This window comes from Chenopodium quinoa, unplaced genomic scaffold, assembly GCF_001683475.1.
Source record: "Chenopodium quinoa cultivar QQ74 unplaced genomic scaffold, ASM168347v1, whole genome shotgun sequence".
NCBI lineage: Eukaryota > Viridiplantae > Streptophyta > Magnoliopsida > Caryophyllales > Amaranthaceae > Chenopodium > Chenopodium quinoa.
This window is the reverse complement of record NW_018745684.1, coordinates 6,710,918-6,736,951: the sequence shown is the minus strand read 5'-3', so window position 1 is coordinate 6,736,951 and position 26,034 is coordinate 6,710,918. Positions and strand designations below refer to the sequence as shown.

Here is a 26,034-nt window from a genome sequence, read left to right as displayed (position 1 = left end):
ATAAATTTCAAAGGGTGCCCAAAATGGGCAGAATCCACATTCAAAATTTCACTTAATTTATCTTTATTTAATGTCAAACCGTTGTACGCGAGGCAAGTCTCACGACTTACAATAACGAGTCATCTTTATAGTCATATTTATGTTAAGATCTGCAGCAAAGTACTAAATTTAATCAAGGAAAGTAACGCCAATATAATTAGGAAGATGTCAGTAATAAACAAAAACATAATAATATACATGCAGATGCAATAAAAGCCTTAGAAAAGGCATTGTTTTTACCAGTTATGTACATGAAGAGTTGAGCTAATAGTCCTACACTACAACCATAAATTAGCGTATGGTCTTGATAAGTTAAAAGTAGAGCCTGAATGTACCAAAATTGTTAGCAGAGGCTAACCAGTAACCAGGACTCCTATTTGCAGCAATGAATTCTGCACTCTAAATCTGTGCATATAACTTAGCCAGGCAATTATTATCACCGATTGCCGGAAGTCTCTTGCTAACATCCCATGTCCTTGAATCTCCTTGGGCGTTATCATTTCATCGCATTGACATTAGAACGCGCACCATTTTCTGCCTCTCTGCCTTTTTAGCAGCTGGTGTCTTCTCTAGTTTCCGCTGATCTTCCAACCAAATATGCCTCACCTTATCAATTGAGCCGAGTAATCTCTTCCGCGGAGTGAAGATGTCAGCAGTTTCTTTCCCTTTATGATCAGCATTTCTATCCCTAACTTTACATGCTTCAGGATTGGGTGTTGAGATGTTCTTCTCATCAGGTTGACTGTTGGATGTTGAAGCCTCAGCTTCTTGTTGAGGAGTTTCTAACGTTTGATGGTCACGTAGTTCGGCCCTTTTCCTCTCAATAGCCTGTGTAAGCATCAGAATAGATTTATGCTCTGTCAGGCAACATAAGCATGCCATGATACTCAAGTCTCTTCATTTCAATTGCTTTACCCATACATGGGTATTGACACTTAACACTTGAACTCCAGAAATACGAAATATATATACAAAAAACATAAATCCAACACTTTGACACAAACCTATGTCCAACATGAATTCCCAACTCTAAGCAATGCAAAAAACTAAAAGAAACACAAGCAAAAGAAATTTGAAAACCAATCGTTGGCGTTAATTCTTTTCCATACGGTCAAGATCCAACATAAGCTAAACTAAAAAAAGGTTGACTGAGAATACATGTCAAAACCACAAAAACAGTAGTTGTTGCAATGGAGGTGGGTGGAATTAAATAATCCAAAACCAAGTATCTTGTAACAGATCATACCCCTAAAATTTAAATATAACAGAAGTTAGTGCACCAAACAAATCATGTTACACAGGTACTGTAATTTTTACCAAAATGACTTGTCATTTTTATAGGTCAACGGTTAGGATCAGATCATTAGATATGATACCCGTACGAGGGAACCAAATCAATGTTTGATCCTCCTAAATTACATTCAAGCATATTCCAAAGTTTCAGCCAACCTAAACAACATTATTATAACTTAAACAACTTGCAATTTATCACATGTAACTTCAGCGAGTTTACAGCCTACTTATGAGACTCAAACTCGTGAAGACTCATTTGGTATGCAATACTCCCTCCGTCCCACTAAGATTGTCTCATTTGATCCATGAATCTAATGAGGCAATCTTAGCGGGACGGAGGGAGTAATGAATATCAATAATGTTAGTGGATTTGAGTGCAATTTTGTGATCAGTATCCGCAAAAATGCAACTTTTCTCAAATATGTCTCTTGTAAAATTTTCATTATCACCCATTACCATATTAAATATGGTATGAGCGCAAAGAAAAAATATAAAGAAAAACACATACTTGGAGATAGTATAGTACCACAATATTATAGACTTTTGCTAGAGGTAATCCTTGCAAATTTACAAACAAATTCATTACCATTGTCACCCATCAAATAAACCGGAAAGAAATAATCTTGTTAATAAAAAATTAAAAGCCATGATTCCCTTACACAAATTCGGAATATACACTAATCCTGATGATGAAGGAAGCATGCTTAACAAACATAATCATAACCAAACACCTCATCAAATCATTAACTAGTCATTAAGTATACCCAATGCCAACAATTTAACACAATAATGTACCAAAAGTAAATCACAAAGATGAGAGTAATTACCCTAACAATAGCAGTAATATCCCTTAGAGGTACCCTTGGGTACCAAGAAGGCAAAATACTGCTTCCATGGCCTTTTTTTACACTCCTTGGCCTTTGATTTTCTTTACCAACCAATGATCTATTCATATACCGACGACGATGTCGTATTCTTTGTAGTCCAGCCCTTTGCTTGTTCGATTTAATATTATCACCACTACTCTGTCCTGTTGATGCATTTTGTGTTGATAATCCCATCCAACGTAACCCGGGTTCGTCTACTACGAGATCAACTTGGCGTTCAGCATTTTGCAGTAATGAGGATATGTCAACAGGTCTTGGCAATCTATCTCTTGATGGATGCATAATGTGTAGCTACAAATACCTTGATCATTTCAAACGAATCATATAAATATATTATAAATTAAACTATCAAAATGTGATTGCAAAATGATTTTCTTACAAAATAAAAGTGTAATTTTAGCTATTAAAAACATAGTTTAAAGTTCAAATTTATCACATAAAGTGCTCCATTAATGTTTGAAGTACTTGTTAAGCTTACTATATAGCAAAAAAAATTCCCAGAAAATGTATCTATGATTGTAGCAAATTCCATCAATCTAAGAGACAAATGTGAACTCGATTGATGAAACTCTTCGATTTAACTAAGTACCCGTGTTGGATTCTCGATACTCTGACATGGGTTTGAATACTTTGACCATTAATTTTGAACCAAAAATATTAAAAATAAATTAATAAAAGACACTTGGACACATTCATGTGTCTGGTATGAATTTTCGATTCCGAGTATCATAAAAGTAAAAAAAAAAAAATCAACTCCCATATTTCTAATTTTAAAAGAAAGAACCATATTTCTAATTTTAGACAAGAGTAAAATCAGCATAATACAATCCAAAAATTCCCCAAAAAAAATCCCAAAAATATTAAAGTTATTGAGCAATTAGTTAAATTTAGTTAAAGATGAAAGGAAAAATACCCATTTTAAAAAGAAATCCAAAAAAAAAAATTGAAAATTATTAAGATTTACAGCAACCCAGAAAAAAAATAAAAACACACTCATGACTAAAGATTATTTCACTTCAATTTTTAAAAAAAAAAAAAATCAATAACATCCCTAAAAAAACATTTACAAAAATTGAATAAAAATCCAAAAATGAAATAAACTTATAACAAAATTAAATAAACCCATCATTAAATGATGCAGGAATACAAGTAAATTAAGAAAGAAAATGGCAAAAATTGAAGCTATAAATACTAAATCTTGACCAATTTTTTAAGAAAAAAATAGTGAATCATAAGAAATAAAAAGGGAGGCAGAGAAATAATACCCAGATTTGAAATTGTTGAGTCTTCTTTACTTCAAAACTTGGCAAAATGATTGGGTTTAGTAGCTCTGTAAGTCAATGAATATGGAGAAAGTAGGAGAGAGAAAAACAAAAACAAAAAAATCAAAAAAAAGAAATTAAAAAGCAGAGAAAAAAAGAGGCCAAGTAGAGAGTGGGGAAGTAATGGATAGCGGTAGTTCAGAAATCACATGCTAAAATATGATTTTGGGGTTAAAATTTAATTTTGAATTTGAAATTAGTGAAAAGATTTGGATTAAAGTTTTGGGGTTTGAATTTTACAGTATGAAGGGCGGGATTTTGAATTGGTTTTGAAATGGAGATCTGAAATTTACAGTTTTGTTGTTCATAAGGTGAAGGTTAGGGTTAGCCAAAACCAAAACGGGGTTGGTGTTGGTTGGACCAAGAAAAGAGACATTAGAACATGGGGCAGTGGGGTCGCCGGGCTCCACGGCCCTATGGTATTAGTGTTACGGGACGGAGTAATTATTTAATACGCTTAGTTTTTTAAGTATGAGTAGGTAAAAGATAACGAGACATTGGATAAGACAACTAAAAGTAAAAATATTACATTAAATAAAAGTGAACATTAATTACATCGATCGACGCATGATTTTGGCATAATTCCCAAAATAATACCACTTTAAGAAGTATTTTAGATGTTTATTTGACACCCCAAGGACGTTCGTTAGCTAGATTCTTTTAAATATTATTTCGGATTTTTATGTTGGTTTATTTGATTTGACACGTTTGTCAATATATATTTATTAGTATTGTGAATTTGTGATTATTAGTACGAAATACAAAGAATTCCGCAATAATTTGACTTTTTTACAGTTTATTTAGGGGGCGTTTGTTATGAATATTGGAAATAGAGTAAAAAAGAAACAAATAAGACAGGGGAAAGGAATCATTTAACCATTAACTTTTCATATTTTTGGTTTAACTATGGAAAGGAATTACTTAAACATATCATCCTCTCTTTTTGTTTAAGGAGGGTAATTGTTACATTAAGAGGTAACAATTAGGTGGAAACCATTACCCTAGGCTAGGTAATGTAATTGTTACATAAACCTTCTAACCAAACAATAAGTAATATTAATTGTTTAATTGAATCCGTTTCCAACACAATAAATACTCTTACCAAGCATGCTCGTATTGATTTTGACTTGTATTTTCAACTAATGTATGTATATGGAGTAACAAAAAATTATACCATGCAATATACTTCCTCTGTCCTAAAATTTTTGCCCTATTTGGCGGTTTCCAATGCACGTGTCAAAACGTTTATATCTTCATTTCCATACATGTAAAAATTATAAAAAATTGATACTAATAAAATATACAATAATATGAATCAAGCAAGACCTTATTACACAATTTTTATATGTGGTTGGCCACATTGTGTGGTCGGGGTTACTTGATGGGTTCAATCAGGGGTTACTTGAGGGGTTTGGTCAGGAGTTACTCAGCTTACTCGATCATGGGTTACTTGAGTGGTTGGTCGAGGGGTTACTCGGCTTACTCGATCATGGGTTACTTGAGTGGTTGGTCGAGGAGTTACTCGGTCAGGGGTTATTTGAGGGGTTCGGTCATGGGTTACTCGGTCAGGGTTACTTGAGGGGTTACTCGGTCAGGGTTACTTGAGGGGTTACTCAGTCAGGAGTAACTCGAGTAACCCCGACCAAACGGTGTGGCCAACCACATAGAAAAATCCCCCATCTTGTTAAACTTATTTAGTTGTAATTTGATCTTACCTGAACATATCTAAACTTATTTGAACTTATTAGACCTTATTAAAACTTATTTTAGTTGTAATTTGAACTTTAGTAGCCCTTATTAAAATTAATTTTCCAGAAAAGAATTTAAACTTATTAAATTTAAAATAAGTAAAAATAAGGTGAAAATAATAGACTCTTAGTATAATAAAAATTAGGGACCATCATCGAAAATTTCCAAAGAATAGTGTATAGTGAGCCTACAACAATGAACATGCAATGGCTCAAGAGTGTCTATACAAAGTCCTCTTATTCACTCAAAGAATGAATCTCTTGGTTATAAAGTTATACAAATTCTTCTTAGAAACCCAAAAAAAAAAAGGGAAAAGGTTAAATTTTTTGTTTTAACGAATCAAACGTAGTGGTATTGATAATGCATGAGTTAATGGTATCGTATTTCATAAAAAAGAATATTTTTTGTATGGAAAATTTGTAATAATCCTAATTTTTAAAGGTATTATTTTCTAATAACTAAAGAGATTTAACTTTTTCATAATAAAAACTATAGACACCATCATTTTTTCTTTTGTTCATAAAAGTGGTGAGAATGTGAGATGCTTCAGACTTCAGAGTCCACTATTCCATGATTCCGTCGACCGTCATTAGTGTTTAAATTGTACGGAATACATAGTATTAATTTATCCTAATTTAGGCCAATCTTCTTACAACAATCCAATTTGTCGAATTAATTAGAATATATGGAATGTAGAGTAAATTTATCTTAGTTTATACAACTTGAGGAGAATTTTAGGTTAGTAAAAAATAGCTAAATCAATACTTGGCATTCTTCATATCTCATGATTGTTCACGTCTCTTTTGGGACTGCCATCAACATTCAAAAATAGTTAAATTAATGATAAGCATTTTTGTAAATACATTTTGAAGGTTATTTTACGAAAATAATGTTATTTATTAGGAAATTTTAGAAAATACACCACAAAAAAATCCAAATTTTGATTATAACACAAAAAAAAAAAAAAAATAAATAAAACCTTTTATTATAACACCACAAAAAACTTAAAATTTTGATTTCACCACCTCGTAACAAATTTTTGGATGGAATCCGTTAGTGGGGCGTTAAATGACACATGTCAAATGCTTATTGATTTAAAAATAATAATTTAATAAAAACAAAAAGAAAAATTAAAAAAAAAAGAGAAAAACCCTAAACCCAAAACCCAACCAGTTCCACCATCGACACCACCTTCCCCAGCCGGGCCGAGAGCCGAACCCAAGCCGCTGGCACTCCCTGCCCCCACCAATACTGCCGAAACCAGCCCTTACTCTCTTCCCCCTCCCCAAAAACCACCCCAGCTCGCCTAGCCTCACAGATCCAATCACGAATTCGCATCGAGCAACCCCGCAGCCACCTTCGTGCGCCACTGCAGACAACCAATCCCACCTCTTTGAACCACCGTAAATACTAATTCGCACCGATCCGGTGGATTGTGGTTGGTATTTGCGGTGGCTCGAAGGTGCTGGGGTTCGAATTCATTGTGATTGTGGTTGGTATTTGCGATGGTTCGAATTGGTTGGGGTTCGAATTCGTTATGATTGTGGTTGGTATTTGCGGTGGTTCGAATTGGTTGGTATTTGCGGTGGTTCGAATTGGTTGGAGTTTCGGTGGTTTGGCGACGGTGATGTTGCTGTCGTAAGTGGTGTTTGCGGTGGTAAGGCAGGGTTAGGCCGGGTGGTTTTCGGGGAGGGGGAATGGGGGGAAGGAAGAGTTTTGCCGGTTTTGGTGGGGTAGGAGTGCCAGCGGCTTGGGTTAGGCTATCGGCGGTGGAGGACAGGTGGGTTTCGCCGGTTTTGGTGGGGCAGGAGTGTCGGCGGTGGGGGACAGGTGGTGCCGCTGGTGGGGTTGGGCTGGGTTAGGTTGTTTAGGGTTTTTTTCTTTTTTTTTTATAATTTTTTTTATTTATTTTTTAAACCACAGTTTAGTGACACGTGTCTGTTGTGGGCCCCACTAACGGATTCTGTCCAAAAATCCGTTAAGTGGTGGTGAAATCAAATTTTTGGTTTTTTTTTGTGGTGTTATAGTAAAAGAGTTTTTTTTTTTTTTTTTTTTTTGGTGTTATTATCAATTAATCCTATTTATTATGGAGTTATGGACTACTATGTGAAAGTCTTATTTTCAAAATATTCGTAGGCACTAAGGAAGTGTTTATAATTTAGGAAAGATTAGTTTTAATAATCCCAACTTTGCAGCCTATTCTATTCACCTTATTTTCACTTATTTTAGTTCTAATAAGTTCATCAGTTAAGTTCAAATAAGTCAAAATAAGTTCAGTTGAGGAAAAATAAGTTCAGTTCAGAAAAAATAAGTTATGATAAGGGTAATCCAAGTTCAAATTATGACTAAAATAAGTTTTAATAAATTCAGATTAGTTTAGATAAGTAAAAATCAAGTGAATAAAACGCACCCTAGGTCATTTACTTTAAATAATTCCTAATTTTGATTATTATGGAATAATCCCTACTTTGGGGGGGCGTTTTCTTCTAACAGGTCATGATCGGTCAACAAAAGACAACAACCTATTATAACAGGTTACATGAAACGTGTCAAGCCGTGATTGGTCTAAAAAAAATTAAAACGATAGTTAAAAAATAAAATTAAAAAAAATTGAAAAAAATATAAATCACCAGTCCCCACCCCTTCCCCCGTCGGAAAGTTAGCCCCCACCCTAAAACCTCTCCCCTCCTCGGAAAACGTTATTCCGTCCTCCCCTACCCCTGAAATCTCCCCTTATCCCTTTCCCCACCCCTTAAAACACCCCCCTTCCCCAACCCTCGTAACTACCTCACTCTATTTCGGGTGTGGGGGAAGGGAGGGAGAAGTTTCAAGGGTTGGGAAGGGGTAGGAATGTTTACGGGCCCGGGGAAGGGATGGGGGATGTTGGGGGGGGGGGGGGATAAAAGAGATAGGAGTGAGATTCATCACATGAGGCCATGAAGGTTTTGTGGGCCAATATGAAAAAGAAGTAGATTAATGACCATTTTCTCCAAATGATGTTAAGACATAAGAATTATGCTCCTATCCAATTAGGAATGGCAACGGATCGGTTTCAAGTCGGATAAGGCTACATTCAAATCTGATTTGCTTGATATTCAGATCATGGACTCAGATTCGAATACGAATCCGCTTGATCCGACTCGGAGTCTGATTCGACTCATATTTATAGCATCCAAATTTGGTCTGTTTATTCGGAAATCCGATAAAAATCCACCCTGTTTGTGTGATATACTTCCTCCATTATTTTAATGTTGCACCACTTGCCTTTTATAGAAGTTTCACAAATATTGCACCATTTCTATTTTAGGACAAAAAAATATCTCTGTTCACACTACAAATACCCAACATATCCTTACCTTTTCACACTTATTTTTTAGTTTATGTTTACATCATATGGGCAATTTTGTATTTTAGGGAATGTTTTATTCACATGATTTTTATTTATCAGATCTTATCTGAACTTATTTGAGACCTTATTAAAACTAACTCGTATTTTAGTTGTAATTTGAACTTGGATAACCCTTATTAGAATTTATTTTTCCTGAACTGAACTTATTAAAACTGAAATAAGTGAAAATAAGGTGAACAAAACAGACCCTTATCTTTTTCTCTCTTCCTTTTTCCCACTACCAAAATTATTGTGCCCAACCTCTATGGTGCAATAAAAAAAAAAAACTGAGTAAGTACTAATTTTTTTTGTATTTTCTCTAATAAATTTTATTTCTTACATCATATTGGTTGGATTCGGATCTAGAGTTAGTTTTTGCGAAAGATTCAATTCAAGTTCGATCCGCCTCCTATATATTCGGATTCAGATTCAAACTATTTCTTAAGGGATTCGTATCGAACTTTTTCCTTCGGATCGGTTCGCATTCGAATCGAACTCGAATTTAATTGCCATCCTAATCACATTACTTTCAAGTTTCAAACATATAATCATATCTAAATATATATCGACTACAATAACATTGTAATGCATATGGAACTTGTTTCGAGTTCAACGTCGCAAAACTGTTAATTTGTTGAGTTATTAAACCATACAAAACTATTGCTTTTTGTTAGAGGACCAACTCAACCAAAAGTTTAAGTTCTTGTGCGAAATATTCCGCTTGAAAGTGAGGGGTTGATGAGATTCGAACCCGTGACTTTTGTCACCCTAGCTCCGATACCACATTAGAGGACCAACTCAACCAAAAGCTTAAGCTGATGGTTGAGGCCTATAAATATGTTTTTATACTCTATCAGCCGATGGTTGATACCCAGGAATATGTTTTTATACTCTATCATTTTTAAAGCTAGAGAACTTGTTTTTCTATTAAGATAAATTAACCATTAACTCATTAAGTTAAACCATACTCAAAGGTGCCAAATCCATTAACTTCTACGAAAATTCTTCAAGACTCTGAATGCATCTTATTATGTTTAGTTCAAGTAAGACAAGTTCAATTCAAATTAAGTTCTAATAAAAATATAAGAAAAATAAATCCAAACCAAGCTAAAACAAATTCGACTTAGTTCATAATAGTTAAAATAAAATTAATTTAGATATTTAAGTTAATGAATCATGATGATTGATAAAAGTAAACAAAATATAACTAAGTCCTATAATAATATATTAAGACCATACATGGTAATCAACTATCCAATTAACATTGTGAACTAGTAACAACAAAGAAACTCACATACGTATAAAAGAAAAAGCACCCACAGTGAGGGGAAAATTACTGTGATATTAAATTGAAATTTGAAAACCTAGGAAGAGAAAGTATTTTAAGATTTTATTCTTTTTGTTTTTTTTAATATTTTTTAGTTATTTGCTCTTTGACTATATCTTGACTTTAAGTAGCCTTCTTCGACCTTCTTAGATAAGTCTCATCCGCCATGTGTCAGATTTGTGTTTAAATTGTTGTACATATATTAATAATCCTAATTATTCAAGCAAACCTTCTTATGATGGTCAATTTTTTTGGTTCGCTAATAATGTCAATTTAGAGTAATTTTTATCTTAGTTTAAACAACTTGAGAGTTTAAGCTTAGTAACAAAAACAAGTTCATTTTAAAACACTTTAGCATTTTTTTTAAGAAGTAAGATACATAGGGTAATTACAAAAAAAAAAAAAAAAAAAAAAAGAAAGAAAGAATGTCTTCTCGCAAGATCGTGCTCTAATTTATCTAAAAGTAAAAAATAAGAAAAGTTACCGGTCTGTATCTTAGTATGTCAGAATATCTGTTGTTCTCTTACAATATCTTTTTGGGATTATCATAAAAACATGTTTTTTTTTTCTCTTACAAATGCTTTCAAGGTTGATTTCTATAAACAATATTGTTGTTAATAATGAGTAATATTATATGTTTGTTGTTTGAATTAATACTGTTTTGAAGGAGTTTCTTTCAAGTCTATTACTACGTATATTATATTATATTATACGGAGTACTTCCTTTAATTTGTTACACAATTTTTTGTATGCGGCCTGCTGTACCGTGCGGCAGGGGTTACTCGAGTTACTCGGTCAGGGGTTACTCGAGTTGTCGGGATTACTCGAGTTTCTCGGTCAGAGGTTACTCGAGTTGCCAGGGTTACTCAAGTTACTCGGTCAGGGGTTACTTGAGTAGTTACTCCTGACTGAGTAACCCCTCAAGCTAAGTAACCCTTGACCGAGTAACCCCTCGAGTAACCCATGACCGAACCTCTCGAGTAACCCCTCAAATAACTCCTGACTAAACCCTCAAGTAACCCCTGACCGAGTAATCCTGATCGAACTCGTTAAGTAACCTTTGACCGAATTACTCGAGTAACCCCTAACTGAACTCCTTAAATAACCACTGAACCGAGTAACTCGAATAACCCCTGACCAAGTAGCTCGACTAACCCATGACCGAGTAAGTCCTAACCGAGTAACTCGAGTAACCCTTGACCGAGTAACTCGAGTAACCTCTGACCGAGTAACCCCTCAAGTAACCCTTGACCGAGTGAATCCCTCGAGTAACCCCTGTCCAAACCCCTTAAGTAACCCCTGACCGAGTAACTCGAGTAACCCTTGCTTGAATAACTCGGGTAACACCTAACAAAATAATTCGGGTAACCCTTGCCACACGGTGTGGCCTGCTGCGCCAAAAAGTTGCTGAATTTGTTATTTATCTTGCACAAAAATAAGAAAATGAAATTAAAATTTTCCACTATTTTAAAATAATTTTCAAACTTCTTAGATGAATTTTTTTAGATGGGGTAAGAAATATCAATATACTAGATTAGGTCCCATGCCATGCACGGTAATTTTCACTATTTGTTATTAGTTTAACACTATATTTAATTATAAAAATTATCTAAATGCATGCAAATAAGATGAAAAATTCGTCATTACAAAAATAAAAATAAAATTATATCATACTACAAAAAATCGTGGGAGTATTACATGCATGATTAATATAAATAATTATAGGTTACGTCACAAAGTTATATGCAGGAAAATATTATTGCATAGTATTAATATAAAAAGAATAATATTTTTGTTAAATGTGTATAAATGGAATATAATTACCAAATAGTAAAGGAAATATAATTGCATAGTATTAAATATTTTCTTTAAGAAGTTTTGGCAAAAAAAAAAAAAATTATCTTGGCGGAAACTTTTTTAAAAATAAAGGAGATGACACATGTCATTCTTGGTTTCACCTTTAATATAATATATAAAAATTATAGTTATAGTTATAAATTTCTGTGTTAAAGTCAATTTGATGTAATATAACGTGAAGATGTTTTTATTATTTCATACTATAAATTAAATCCATTTGAGTGTAATAAATTAGAATAAAAAAAAATCATTTTAAGCAAATAATATTAATATTAGTATAAGAATCTTTAAATTAAATATATATAATTTTATTGTCTAAAATAGGTTGTCAATTAAAAAGATATAAAAAGAAAAATAAAGTTAGAATAATAATTAATTTTGAAAAATGATTTTTGGAGGGAAAAAATGACACCAAGAAGCGACATATGTTATTCCCGGTATCTATTTTAGTATTATGTTATTGATTGATTGATAGTATATCTTTATCACCGTTGATATCAATGATTCGACCTTAAACATCATTAAAAGTTCGATAAAATTGCTAATCATATCTTCAAATAAATACACACAAAGTTCAATAAAACAAAACTCTTACGACCTTTCTTACATAAAACATCATACAAAGTTTGAATCTATGAGTAGCTTAACAATTTTGCAACCAATTCTTCAATATTCCTATCAGAGCTACCACCTTCTTCCATTGCCTCTTTAGTGAATTGCTTCCACTTTGTTGCATTACTTCTAATCTCTTTTGCCCGCTCTCCTTCCATAACCTCTCGAATGCTAAACTCTAATTCATCAGAAGTCAAAAAACCCTGATCATCTACCCTCACTCTAACTCCGGTCCTCCAAAAATCGACTATACATTTAACATTAGTAGGTTGATCAGTCCATTGTGGGAATGCAACCATTGGAACTCCTAAACTAATAGCCTCTAATGTCGAGTTCCATCCACAACGTGTCACGAAACAACCCAAGGCATGGTGAGCCAAGACCTCGAGTTGAGGGCACCAATTGACAATCAAACCTTTATTTGATGTCTTCTCTTTGAAATTCAAAGGAAGCTTACTTACTTCCAAAGCCCTAACAACCCATAGAAAATATTTGTTGCATTTTTCCAAACCCTTTGCTATTTCAACCATTTGTTCACCTCCAAGGGAAGCCAAACTACCCATTGATATGTATACCACAGAGGCAGTTTCTCTTGCATCAAGCCATTGGATACAAGCATCGGTTTGGGCTTTGAAAAGACTAAGACCATAGTCTTTATCATTTGCTAACCTCTTGTCCAAGTACATTGAAGGAATGCATGGTCCTATTGTTTTCACAGGCCATTGACTTGCCATCCAATCTACTACCTACAAGTTCAATAAACATAAAAAGATTAATTTTATCGTTCTGTCTAATAAATTGAACAAAACTGGCCTTAAGTTATTATTTCAATGTTCAAACTACGTGATCTATTAAGCCCGATAATCTAGAGATTCTACATCTCCTAACAAGGCTAATATCTCATAAAATTAGAGTTATAGATCTTTAAGTTGATTCAACTCTCAAATTTATAGTCATTTAAAATTGCATAACCTTGATTATACTATTATATTCCCTTTAAAAAAGGTGAACAACAAATGGTACTCCTCATTGTCCTCAATAGTAACACTAGTCCACTACTTTCCAGTTACTCTTTCGGCCTTTCCACTCCACATGCCACTTCAAGTTAAGGGCCTTGTAGGGTCTACCAAGAAAATGAGCCGTATGAACTCGGAGCCATATGTCCAATTTAACTTATTTAATCACATATTTGCTAATTTTGAAAATGATTATATTTGTTCATATTTTATTTTTGTTTATTTATTACAAATGTTAAATGTATAAAACTTTATACGGAGTATTAAATTAAAAGTAGTAAGAATCTAATTTTTTTTTTTTTATTTTTTTCTTTATTTTTTTATTCTTTACTTTATATGATTCTTTATCTTAAAGATTAGTGTACAATAAAATGTCAAATTATTAGTCAAATTAGAATATTTGATCATGAAGTGAACGTAGCCTCAATTTCTTTGCTAATAACTATACTCCATATTTGACTAATAAAATGCACTTATTTCTCTTAAACACTATAGAAATCGAGACTTTATTTCTATTCTCCACTATTTTCTTCCTTCATTATTCTCCTAATTAATTACGCCCGCATTTATTAAAACAAATGAAACTTTATTTAGGAATAGATCCGGAGAAGTATATCACTGAATATTTATAATAAAAAAATTTCAAACATTAACTTAGCACACATCATTCCAGACAAACATCAGAAACAAAGCGAGTATAATAAGTATAATGGGACAAGCTAAATTCATACAATTCTTTTTGATCTCTCCAATTAGACAGAAAATCCTATTTCCACTAAGGAATTTAAATATAGCATTAATTAGTTAGTTTGGCTAAACCATACTCTAAAAAAAACTTTGTATTTCACTCCTCATGCACATATATGTTATTACATTAATAAAAATCATACCTTAATCTCCAACACATCCATGGTATTAACAAACAAACAATTCACCTCTACCAAATTTGAGAATTGATCCAACAAAACCTTGACCAATGCATTTGCATATAAGCTAGGAGTTGAAACAAAGCTAGGCAAATCATCAACCCGTAACAACGACCCAATTGAAGGCAAAGACACAAGATTCGACCCGCTTAGAGAAGTGATTAAATCACCTTTATAAGCATGGTAGTACATAGAATTAACCACACAAGATTGTGTAAAAAAAGAAGCCCCTTCAAGTCCACTTTTTTTTACCACTTGTAACACCCAAGGCATGAAAGCATCATAAATAACCATTTTTGGTGTAGGGTAAAAATATATGCTATTTTGCTTGTAATAGTCAAGGAGTTTAAACAAGCTACGGGAAATGGACACCCTTAGACGATTAAGGTATGCCTCAACGTCTACTTTATTGGGTTCTTCCTCGTAACCATCATATACACGTACAAACTCGAGGTTGCTCGAGGATTCACCCATGGTTTGGGGGCATAATTGATTGGAGATACTTGTGGTGGTGATTACGGTAACTTTGAGGCCTTTAGAAGCTAAGCGTTTTGAGAATTGAAGCATAGGGTTAATGTGGCCTAGTAATGGGTATGAGAGTACTAAAACATGAGCTCCTTTAATTGGTTTTTGATAAACTTCACCCTCCATTACACACCAATAATGTTTATGAAGTAATAAGAATTCTTTGATATTTCTCTCCTTTCGTATTTATATATGGATGTAAATTGGTTCATGATATAAATAGTTGTTTGTCCATTTTCATGCATGTTTAAGTTATGCATGCCACGTTCTAATATGAAACGAATAAGAAGCCAAAAGCTAAGAGAAGTAACGTTTAATTTGAGGGTGGAAGGATAGTAAGTATACCTAAGTAACAATGTCCCAAAATATTTGGGAACCAGCAACTTATGGAAATAGGTAGTCACTTAGCTCATTAGCTCTTGCAAGTTGATTTAATAATTTCTTTAGTTCCTAATCCTAGTTTGGAATATTATATTAAGTGGTAATATTATTGATAATTAAGGTTTAGCTTAATAGCCTACAAATTGTTGACACTTTAAATATCAATATACGTATATGATAAGTGATGTCTTGAAGCTTAAAGTTCTGTAAGTTATAAATTACTTACTCGTCTAGCATTCACTGCCCTAGATACCTCCTAAATTGCGATACAACTTTGTGTACGTACAATACATAGCAATCGTATTCATGCCAATCAAATATCAACAACATTCATGGTTTGGAGTTAGAATCCTTCATAGCATTTAACTAGAGAAGATAATAGTGATGTTGATTACGAAACCCTACATATTTGCATTACAAATACAAATTGCACATATATACAACGGTTTTTTCCTAGTTTGCTTGACTTTACAATAAAGACAGTAGTAATATATTAGGTAACTAGAAAAATATTTCATAGAAAGACAAGAAAATTGTAACACGTATTGTTCAAGTTTGTTGCCATTCCCTTTTTAAACACTCAAACTTATCCAACATCATAAATAAGTTCAACTCTTAATTATGTTTTGGATTAGTTATTAGTATTATATTAAGAGTAGATCATTATATATAATCCAAATCTGGGATCATGCTCTTTTAATTATATCAAATGATTTGCACAATAATTCTCTGGCCTAAACATGAAAATACTTGTTTTTTTTTTATCTGTTCTATAGCATCATGAGAACATAATCTTAATGAGTTTAAAACTAGGGATTATTGAATTATTATGTCAGATAATTTAATAAAAAGTATGTAAGATTATTCATGCATGTAGATGATTAGAAGCTTGAATTATATATACATGCACCATGCATGTCAAATTTCATCATAATACTCTCTCATTTCATAATACGGTGCTTTTTCTGTGTGGCTGACCACATCGTGTGGGCGGGGTTATAGTCGGTCAAGGGTTACTTATTCTGGGGTTACTCAGTCGGTTAGCGCATTTTCACCGGGTTTACTTATTCAGGGGTTACTTAGTTGGTCAAGGGTTACTTAGTCTGGGGTTACTCAGTCGGTTAGCACATTTTTTCGCCGGGGTTACTTATTTAGGGGTTACTTAGTCGATCAAGGGTTACTTATTCTGGGTTATTCAGTCGGTTAGCGCGTTTTCTGTATGAGAGTAGCCCATGACCGACCGAGTAACCCCTAACTAACTGAGTAACCCCAAAATAAATAAGTTCTTAATAAGTAACTCTGGCCACACCATGACCAGCCACATATAAAAATTTGTGTTCTTAATATAGTGGCTGTCAAAGGCACATAATGCCAATGCCATATTTATAAAATAAAATATGCGTCTAAATGTCTAATGCTTTGTTATATATGGAGTATATGTCATCAATTTTAGCATATACTTCGTATGGCCTTAAATTCTGGAAAACTACGCATGACATTATTAAATAAATTGGTGGACTAGGTCAGCCATGATAGTTGATATCAAGGTGAAAGAGCGATAAAATATTGGGAAATTGTCGTTGCTAAAAGGACTACTCCACAAGCTAACATTGAGTGAGCATATAATGACAAATGATATTTGGCCACATATATATGTTGGGTTTGAATTAGATTTGATTAGTGCCATTTTAATTTTATCAAGTCATTTAAATTGGTTGCCAATATAAACCCTTGTGGTAGCATTGATTTATAATTTATCTACATTTGTTAGCTTACTACTACATCTATAACATCCGTTTTTATATGTGTTTCTTTATAAGTCGACAAGAGTGTAAGAATAAAATTATTGGTAATAAGGTTAAGTACGAAATGATGAATGATGGGATGTGTGATGAAGGTACGAGTTATGGAATCCTGAATTGATTTGTTGATGATGAAAGATGGATGAACAAACCAATATTGTCAATTTATTTCAAGAGCTTTCACTGTGGACGGAAAGAGCTAATTTAGATGAAGGGGACGAAAAATTCATAGGGGGTAGGAGAACTTGAATTAAAACGAGTTTTAAGATGGGTAAGAGTGAAAACGTCACATAATACACTCGTCTCTCATTCGATACTTTTGAATCTTTTCAATTATAAGTATTAAGGTAAGTTTGATGTTTATATTAAGTTCAAGCATCACAATCAAGTTTGTCCCAAAAAAAAAAAATCACTATCGTATCTAAAGGTTGTAGGTTTAACTATAGTGGGATACAATCAGTAAAGATAGGGTGTCACGTGATGAATTGAAGACATATTATGTTACTGTTTTCAATTATAAGTATTAAGTTGAGTTTAATGTTTATTTTGTATCGAAGTTCAAGCATCACAATTAAATTTGTTCCAAAACACTTACAGTCTAAAGGCTGTAGGTTTAATTATTGTGGGAGATAATTAATAAAGGAGGGGTGTCAAGTGATGAACTGACATGTTATGTATTGGATATTTTAATGAAACCACGCAGTAGTATTTTTCCTAACCCTGTATTATAATTTTGGATTTTTTTGTCAAAAACTACCTAATAAAATCTAGATTTTGTGAAAAACTACCCAATAAAAAAAATGTTGTAATAAACTACCTGATAAAAGTAAAATGTTGTAAAAAACTACCTAAGAAAAAGTAAAATGTTTTAAAATACTACCTATACCGGATTTCCATAGTTGACCGACCTCAAAACACTCTCGAAACCACCGCTTTAACTAACACAACTTGCTTGAAATCGCCTCCACCACACCTAAACCACCTTTCAACCCCAGAACCACCACCTCTAACCTCAAAAACCACCACCCCGAAGCACTAATCTACCCTCACTAACTCGGAAAATCCTCCAACCACACCGAAAATAACCTTACCACCTTGAAAACCAGCCCTCACGGTAGTTTCGGGGTGTTTCAAGGTGGATCAACGTCGTAAAATTAAGTCAACGATAGAAATTCGGTCAAAAGTAGTATCTTACAACATTTTACTTTTTATTAGGTAGTTTCTTACAACATTTTTTTTTATTAGGTAGTTTCTCACAAAATTTAGATTTTATTAGGTAGTTTCTCACAAAAAGTCCTATAACTTTATAAGGATTGTGTGATGGGAAAAAAATTGGTGAAGTGATGTTGATCAATAGAATCTAATATAAAGAGTAATTTGTAGAATTGTGGACAATTGTTGCAAAGTTAATCTCTGGTACTTTTCTAACCCATGTAATATGAGAGTTGTGGGAAGAGAAAAATACCAAAGTTGGCGGTAGAATCTAATGAATAATCTGTAGACATTTTTTACAAGTACTAAGTTAATTTTAACAAATCTACTGTATATAAAATATAAAGTTTAAATGCATTTTCTATGCAGTTGGCGACACTGTATGACCGATTGTAATAAAAAATGGAGTAACCCCTATAATAATATACAAATAGAGTAACCCCTTATTGTACTTATTGATTAACCCTTAAATAACAAAGTAACTCCAACAACATTGACAGAGTAACTCCCATATTACTATAGGAGTAATATAAGTAACCTCTATAACCCTAATAGAGTAACACCTCTAACACTAACCGAAAAACCCCATGGTGTGGCCAGCCACATATAAAAGTTAGTGTTGATTGATTTGCAAGTGGTCGGGGACGCTTGACCTCAATAGAGTGACTAGAAAAGTAGAAATTAAAAACCTCACTCAAAAGTTGTGTTTTAGAAGTGGTTAGAACTTAGAATTGATAAATACTAGTCTTATAATTTTAGAAAACACAATCAAGTTCAAGCCTTAACTAGTCTTCTTTTCTCATATTCCTGAGTCAAATAATTTGTAAATTAAAGTTTTCCCATTTTAACTTTATTTAGGACATGTTTGGAAAACTAGAGATAGCGCGAGTACATTTAATTAATTGAGTTAACCCTAAAGTAATTTTTTATATTTGAGAAATGCTATTCAACATTATCTCTACCATTAACCGTTATCGAAATTAAACCAATACCTTATCCAACACTCTTATTTTTTCCAATAAGTATTTTGACCTAGCTAGTTAAAACATTATCCGCTGATACCACCGAACATGACATTAATATCGTGCTTGGGATATTTCTATTGAGAATTATGGAGAACGCACTAAAAAAAAAAAACCCTCTAAATTAAGATCCACCAATGCATGGATTTCCACTCAATTCAAAAATATTGAATCTATCATGATTATTCAAGATTAGCCATTCATGTGCAGCCTTATAATGCAACTTCATTCTATTGCACATTTGCACGTTCTGATCTTTACATGCAATGATGCAATAAATGTCGGATACGAAAGAGGCTCAATGTAACATATTTTTGTAAATCAAAATTATCAATCATAAACTTTTGTATCCACGTTCTACAATAAGTTATGGCACACTCATATATAGGACTAATTAGATTAGTATTCGCGCAATGCACGGTGGTGATAAGTAATTAATTTATATATATTTTTTTATATTTTTTGTTGTTGATAAATTTTTTAATTTATTTTATTTTTAATTTTTCTGTATAAATATGTTTTTTATAAATATAAAAAAACATGTACATAATCCTTTTTTTTAATGGTTATTTTTTTATGCTACATCATAATATTTACTATGTTATTGAAAATATATTAAAATGATGGTCAGACAAAATATATTTAATGTTGCATTATCTATTGAGCTTATATGTTTAGAGTGAAAGTTAAAGACACAGTATCTATATCTATTAAATATTGTTGTACAATATTAGGAATATCCAAAATTAGTACAAAGTATACAACAATATTGATACAAAACTCAAGTTTCAGATTTTTAGTTTCAATTCATAACTACTTTGTCATAGGGGGCTAGCAAGTAAAATGAAAAGGCAAAACAAAAATAAAAAATAAAATAAAATGATGACATCATATTGAAGTTTGGAGGGATATTTTTTTAATGAGAGCTTGACACATAAGACACTTTAAGGAATATAACACATTAGCACTTTTTGTTTTAATAATAGCTAATAGATTACAGTGAAAAATCTAGATAATATTTATAATTTCTAGATAAAATAAGTTGTCCCAAATAGCTACCTAAAGTTGTCCCTAAAGGCCAAAACCGATTAAAAATTACTCCAACTTAAAATATTGTAAAGTAAAATTGTGGATCAATTATGGGCTTGTGGCCGGATAGAACATTTATAACACAATTATCTTCACAATGACCCAATTTACTCTGAGTAGCTAGTCATTACTCAAAATTTTAATAGTTGGAAAATCATATAACTACTCCATATCATCTCCATCCTAATTAATTCATTAATTAAATTAATAGTCCACATAAGAGTAGGGTAGGATTAAAAGTTACTTTGCATACAATTATACATGTAGAACTAATTATTTGATACTCTATCTTAACTAAAAACTTTAAGGAAAGATCACATTAATATGGTTCATTTATATAGTTTTAATGTATAAACTTAAAATAACTGCCATTCAGATGTGACCTATTATTTAGATACATTTTGACAAAACAAAAAAACGAAGTTATAACCATCATTATTCATAGACGGTCCAACAGAATGAAAGAACGAAGATATAATAAAAATCAAGTAGCAAGAACCAAAATTACATAAACATACCTTACTCTCAAGGCCATCAAAAGTGTTGAAAAATCGCCAATTAGCATCTCCGCAATTCGAAAATTGATTAATCACAAGCTTCTCTAAACAAGGATGCAAACCCACACGACGAACAAAGGATGGCACGTCCCGTGCATCAAAAGCCATCTCAGGAACACAAATTTCTGGACCTTCAATTGGTACACTCAATATACCTTGATGAACTTGATAAAATATCAAGCTAACTAGGCAAGATTGCGTAAAGAAAGACGCCCCTTCGATATCGAATTTCTCAGCTATATCTAAAGCCCATGGAATGCCTGAGTCATACACAAGGCACCTAACGTTATGACCAATTCCAATTTTATGTTCAACTAGTTGAGTTAGGCTCCGTGGTGCAACAACATCAAACTTTTTCATGTATTCTTCGAAATTTCCCGGTGTTGCGGCCTCGGTGCTACCATCGGATATGGTTTCTATAGTGATTGAGCTTGATTTTAAGTCATGGAATTTAGAGGAAAAAGAAGAAGTGGTAGCTAGTGTAACATATAGGCCTCTTGAAGCAAGTTGTTTAGAGAATTGTAGCATGGGATTTATGTGACCTTGAATTGGATAAGGGAATACTATAACATGCACTCCACCCATACTTGCTTTGGATTCCATAATTTTGAGTTTGTGTTTTGTATTAACCATAGTTTAGTGGTCATATCATACATAGCTATATATTTATGAAGGATGTTGGTTAATGTTGGACACTAGGCTATCCGTATTGAGATTTCATAGGTCAATACTTGTTCCATATAAAATACTTTTCTGTTTTTTTTTAGTTGACACGTTTTGATTTTATGCACTATTTACATAACATACCTTACTTTGACTTCGTTTTGTGATCTAGTGCTATAAAACCATAATCATGTGGGGTTATGTCAGATTAGTTTCAACTTCTATTTTCCAAATATCAAAATTTTTATTACTTTTGCTAATACGTACATATGTATTGACAAAAATATCTAAATGAAACATGTGAATTAATATGAAACGAAGGAAGTAAGTTATTTCGTGTGGAATAAACTAAATAATCGGTTTTACTTATACTAGTCATGTGGATGTTCTAAAAAGTAATTCAACAATAGAAATTCCATTCTTGTTTTCTTGTTTAAAACAATTTTCTAACTATGATTGTCTATAATAAGTTCCAAAAACAAGGATTAAAAGCAAAAAGATGAACGTATAAATGATATAATAGTTTCTTTTCCTTTCCTATTTTGTATCCGAGTAAAAAATAATTTCCCCGTTTTCTTTTACTTGCAACATGTTAGTATTTACTATTCACAAAGTTCTATTTGATAAGACAAAATATAGTCAAATGATGAGATCATGTCAAAATCGTCTCAACATACTTATTGATAATAAAATACATTAATTATTGAAGTCAAATTGTTTTGATCAAGTGAAAGAGAACGTAGGAGGTATAAACCACTCTACTTTTAAAGATTATAAAGGTATTTCATTTCTACATAAGGAACTATAAGGGAAATGGTGGATCTTGGATCAAAACTGGGAGGGGGGGGGGGGGTCAAGGTTTGATCTTTAAACTTTTTGCTCAATTATATATAACATCACTTAAGTACGTACTTAAGCACTATGCCACAACTCTTTACGTATATTTATTAAATATCATATTACTTATAACCAACAATTCAGATTAAGTGGGAGGCATGGGCGGGGGTGGGCTTCTGATCACTGCCAATCCAAGATCCGCCCTTGAATGTTGTAGCATGATGTGATTCCTGCCTTGGACACTACTTTCTACTTCTTCCATTCTATTAATATTGCAACAAGGATAAAATTACGCATCCCAAAACACATTTTATATGCTAAATATCTATAATTGTGTAAGAATAAAAAATATACAAAGTTGATATTGTGAAAGTATTTTATGAGACGAATCCAACAAGATCTCACATGACTATATATTGCTTAACGTATAAATCATAATATATGGTCAAACAAGAGTGATGAATAGTGCAAAAAGTCCATTGTTGCAATATTAATAAAACGGAGGAAGTATATAACCAACTAACTGATCGAGTTGATTTGATATCTAGTGATTCAATCGACAAATCAATCATTAATAAATATGAAGTAAAAATTTATACGAAGTATTTATTTTTAGGCCAAATTAGAAAATAACACCTACAAAAAAACCCGATTTTGATTATAACACCAAAACATTTCGAAATTTTATTATAACACCACTTAAAATCCCAAAATTTTGGTTTCACCACCCACTAACGGTTTTTTGGATGGAAACCGTTAGTGGGACCCACTAGGAACACGTGTCAGTTGTTTATTGGCTTAAAAATAAAAATTAATAAAAATTAAAATTAAAATAAAAATTAATAAAAATTAAAATTAAAATTAAAAAAAAAAGAAAAACCCCTAAACTCTAACCCAACCACCAGCCCCACCACCGCCGACCGTCACTACACCGTAGGAGACCCCAATTGCTTTCGGATTCCCTTCCTTCACCGGCGAAACCACCGGCCATCACCCCCACCAACATCAGCCCCCCCGTAAATCCCCTTCCCCCTTCCTTCTCCCCGAAAAATCACCCCCACCCACCACAACCCTCCGCGAAAACGCCTGCAATTAACGGTTTCCTGAGCAGCGAAATCGCCGGAACTTCACCAACGAAACTCACTAGATTTTGCAGGATTTCAGCCGGTTTCTTGAGCCACGAAATCTTCCGGACAACCACCTGCGAATTGACGGAGAACCACCTGCGAATCTGCTGAATTTCGCAGCGATTTCAATCAGTTTTTGCGCAGCAACACCACCGGAATCTGCTGAGGTTGGGTTCTTGGTGAGGCTAGGGGAGGGGGTCGGTTTCTGGCGGGAGGAGAAAGAGGGTGGTTTCAGGTGAGGGGCTAGGTTAGGGTGGCGTTGGCGGTAAGGCTGGGCTGGGGCTAGTTTAACCGGATTATGCGAGGGCAGGTGATGCCAGCGGCTGGGCAGGTGGTGCCGGTGGTGGGGCTGGCTGGGTTAGGGGGTTAGGTTATTTTTTTATTTTTATTATTTTTTTTAAAATTTTCTTTTTTTTAAACCAATACACAGCTGACACGTGTACATGGCAGGCCCCACTAACGGTTTTCATCCAAAAGTCCGTTAGTGGATGGTGAAACCAAAATTTTGGGATTTTTGTAGGTGGTATAATAAAATTTCGAAATGCTTTGGTGTTATAATCAAAATCAAGTTTTTTTGTAGGTGTTGTTTTCTAATTTGGCCTTATTTTTATTTAGAAAGTAAATGATGCTAATGGTCTCCCTATAACAAGAAAGACCAAAACGGGCAATGATTTCCTTTTATCGAGAGAGAATATGAAGCCAAAGTACAACAGAAAAAAGTAAAGAAAAAAATTTCGAAGTATAATAAGAGCAATTATAGGCTTAAAAAAAATCAATTAGATATCTAGGTTTTAGTCACTAAGTTGGAATGGATTGATATGAATCGGTATGGATTCTCATAATTGGATGGTATGAATTTTATATCCCATATCAATCTAAAGTTGTTTGGTTTAATCATAGAATGGATTCTCATACTTGAGTAGTAGTATGGATTATGAATTCTTGGGAAGGAGGTGAGTATGAGATTCCAAGGGAATGGGGTGGAGATAGAATTTCCCATGTATGAGATTCCATACTTAAATAGCCCAACCAAACAAATAAAGCTATGTAATCCATTCCAACCCATTTCTAAGAAGTTCAACCAAACAGTCCCTCAATGGCTACTTAATATGCATGGGCAAGTGCATATCATTTCTTTCTCATTCATGTACTTTTATTATTTTTAGGTGTCATTTGTTTGACAAAAAAAATCATGGGAAGTTGGAATTCCTAGGAATACAAATTCGTTTGTGTTGTTTGGTTGACAAATTCCTAGGAAGTTCCACTTCCCACAAAATGGAGGAGTTTAATTACCTAAAGAGACTTAGGTAAGTGGACTTCCCATGTAATTTTCCACTTCCCATGATTAACCAAACACAATTTAACATTTTTTAGAAATTTCAATCACATGAAAATATAAATTTCCAAAGAATTTGTATTTCCCACATTCAACTAAACGGCCTTTAATCTATAATATGAATATATGATCCATTGATGAAAAGAAAAAAAAAAATATTTAATACACAATAATACAATAATTTTTTTGACAAGAAGACACAATAATACAATAACTAAACTATATAATTAAGCTAATAAGCACGTAATAAGTGAAGTCTAACTTATCAAATGGCAGACAAAAAGTCAAAAAGGGACATAGACCCATGATTCCATGAAGCATGCCCCCTTTGTTTCTAATGGTAAGTGCTTAGCTGTTTCATTTAGCAAAAAAGTGGTGAAAATGATAATTTAACTATATATTAAAAGGCGTGTCTAAATTTGTTACGCCACATCATCATTCAACGATCTTTAACATCATACCACAACATCATTCAATGAATAAAAATGCATACAAAGAGATGCGAACCCAAAATTTTATTGAATGAAAACAACATGTATTACCATCTTAGCTTGAAATAAATCATGTTCTATTAATTCACATTTATATAAGTATTAAAATGTAGAATAAAAACAAAATAAATCCAAAGTGAGTTATTTTTGTCATTGTATTATAATTTAACCACAGTATAAAAGTTAACCAGACTTTTAAAACGTCTAATATAAAAATAAAATTAGTAAAAGTATCACCCGCAACGAAGCTCGGATCACACCCTAATTGATTAATAATAAAACGAGATTTATGGCCATTAATTAAGGGGACCAAATCCCCTCCACTAGTGTAATATCATACGTAAAACGTATGCAATAATTGATGCGATCTTGGCCGTAAGCTTACGCAATGAGTGATCTACTGATCTTACATTATTTTGCGTAGTTTGCATTTCATTGTTAAATTTTTTACTTGTAAAATACTTTAGAATTGGGATTCCCAATTATTATTATTATTTGAACTAGATCTAAAATAATGTGTTAACATTATCAACCATAGAAGATCTACGATGAGCTCTATTCAACTGAATTAATCTA

General features: G+C 32.9%; 3 protein-coding genes across 4 annotated transcripts; all 3 read right to left on the bottom strand.

Annotated features, from left to right (window-relative positions):
- Positions 1–211: 211 nt before the first annotated feature.
- On the bottom strand, positions 212–3,844 carry LOC110717745 (protein GIGAS CELL1-like). 2 transcript variants are annotated; one of them, XM_021896507.1, is made up of 3 exons: positions 3,485–3,844; positions 2,160–2,510; positions 212–867 (listed from the first exon to the last, which is right to left on the bottom strand). In XM_021896507.1, exons 2-3 carry the CDS (start codon positions 2,499–2,501, stop codon positions 541–543), a joined length of 669 nt encoding a protein of 222 aa, XP_021752199.1. In that variant the 5' UTR covers positions 2,502–2,510; positions 3,485–3,844; the 3' UTR covers positions 212–540. The 2 variants fall into 2 exon arrangements, with proteins under 2 accessions (XP_021752199.1, XP_021752198.1); XM_021896506.1 differs by having other exon boundaries at positions 2,160–2,520; positions 3,485–3,841.
- Positions 3,845–12,383: 8,539 nt separating this feature from the next.
- On the bottom strand, positions 12,384–21,719 carry LOC110717888 (UDP-glycosyltransferase 74E2-like). Its single transcript, XM_021896672.1, has 2 exons — positions 20,966–21,719; positions 12,384–13,220 (listed from the first exon to the last, which is right to left on the bottom strand). The coding sequence occupies exons 1-2, from the start codon at positions 21,635–21,637 to the stop codon at positions 12,495–12,497; spliced, it is 1,398 nt and encodes a 465-aa protein (XP_021752364.1). The 5' UTR covers positions 21,638–21,719; the 3' UTR covers positions 12,384–12,494.
- LOC110717889 (UDP-glycosyltransferase 74E2-like) lies at positions 13,228–16,071 on the bottom strand. Its single transcript, XM_021896673.1, has one exon. It carries the CDS (start codon positions 15,065–15,067, stop codon positions 14,375–14,377), a length of 693 nt encoding a protein of 230 aa, XP_021752365.1. The 5' UTR covers positions 15,068–16,071; the 3' UTR covers positions 13,228–14,374.
- Positions 21,720–26,034: the final 4,315 nt, after the last annotated feature.

What these genes read in the sequence shown, in the direction of transcription:
- LOC110717745 (XM_021896507.1), bottom strand. Translation starts at nt 2,501, where the DNA reads ATGCATCCATCAAGAGATAGATTGCCAAGACCTGTTGACATATCCTCA. An exon ending in ATATTACTGCTATTGTTAGG is followed by an intron (nt 868 to 2,159) that starts GTAATTACTCTC and finishes ATGCTTACACAG; the next exon opens with GCTATTGAGAGGAAAAGGGC.
- LOC110717889 (XM_021896673.1), bottom strand. Translation starts at nt 15,067, where the DNA reads ATGGAGGGTGAAGTTTATCAAAAACCAATTAAAGGAGCTCATGTTTTA.
- LOC110717888 (XM_021896672.1), bottom strand. Translation starts at nt 21,637, where the DNA reads ATGGTTAATACAAAACACAAACTCAAAATTATGGAATCCAAAGCAAGT. An exon ending in TTGATGGCCTTGAGAGTAAG is followed by an intron (nt 13,221 to 20,965) that starts GTATGTTTATGT and finishes TTGAACTTGTAG; the next exon opens with GTAGTAGATTGGATGGCAAG.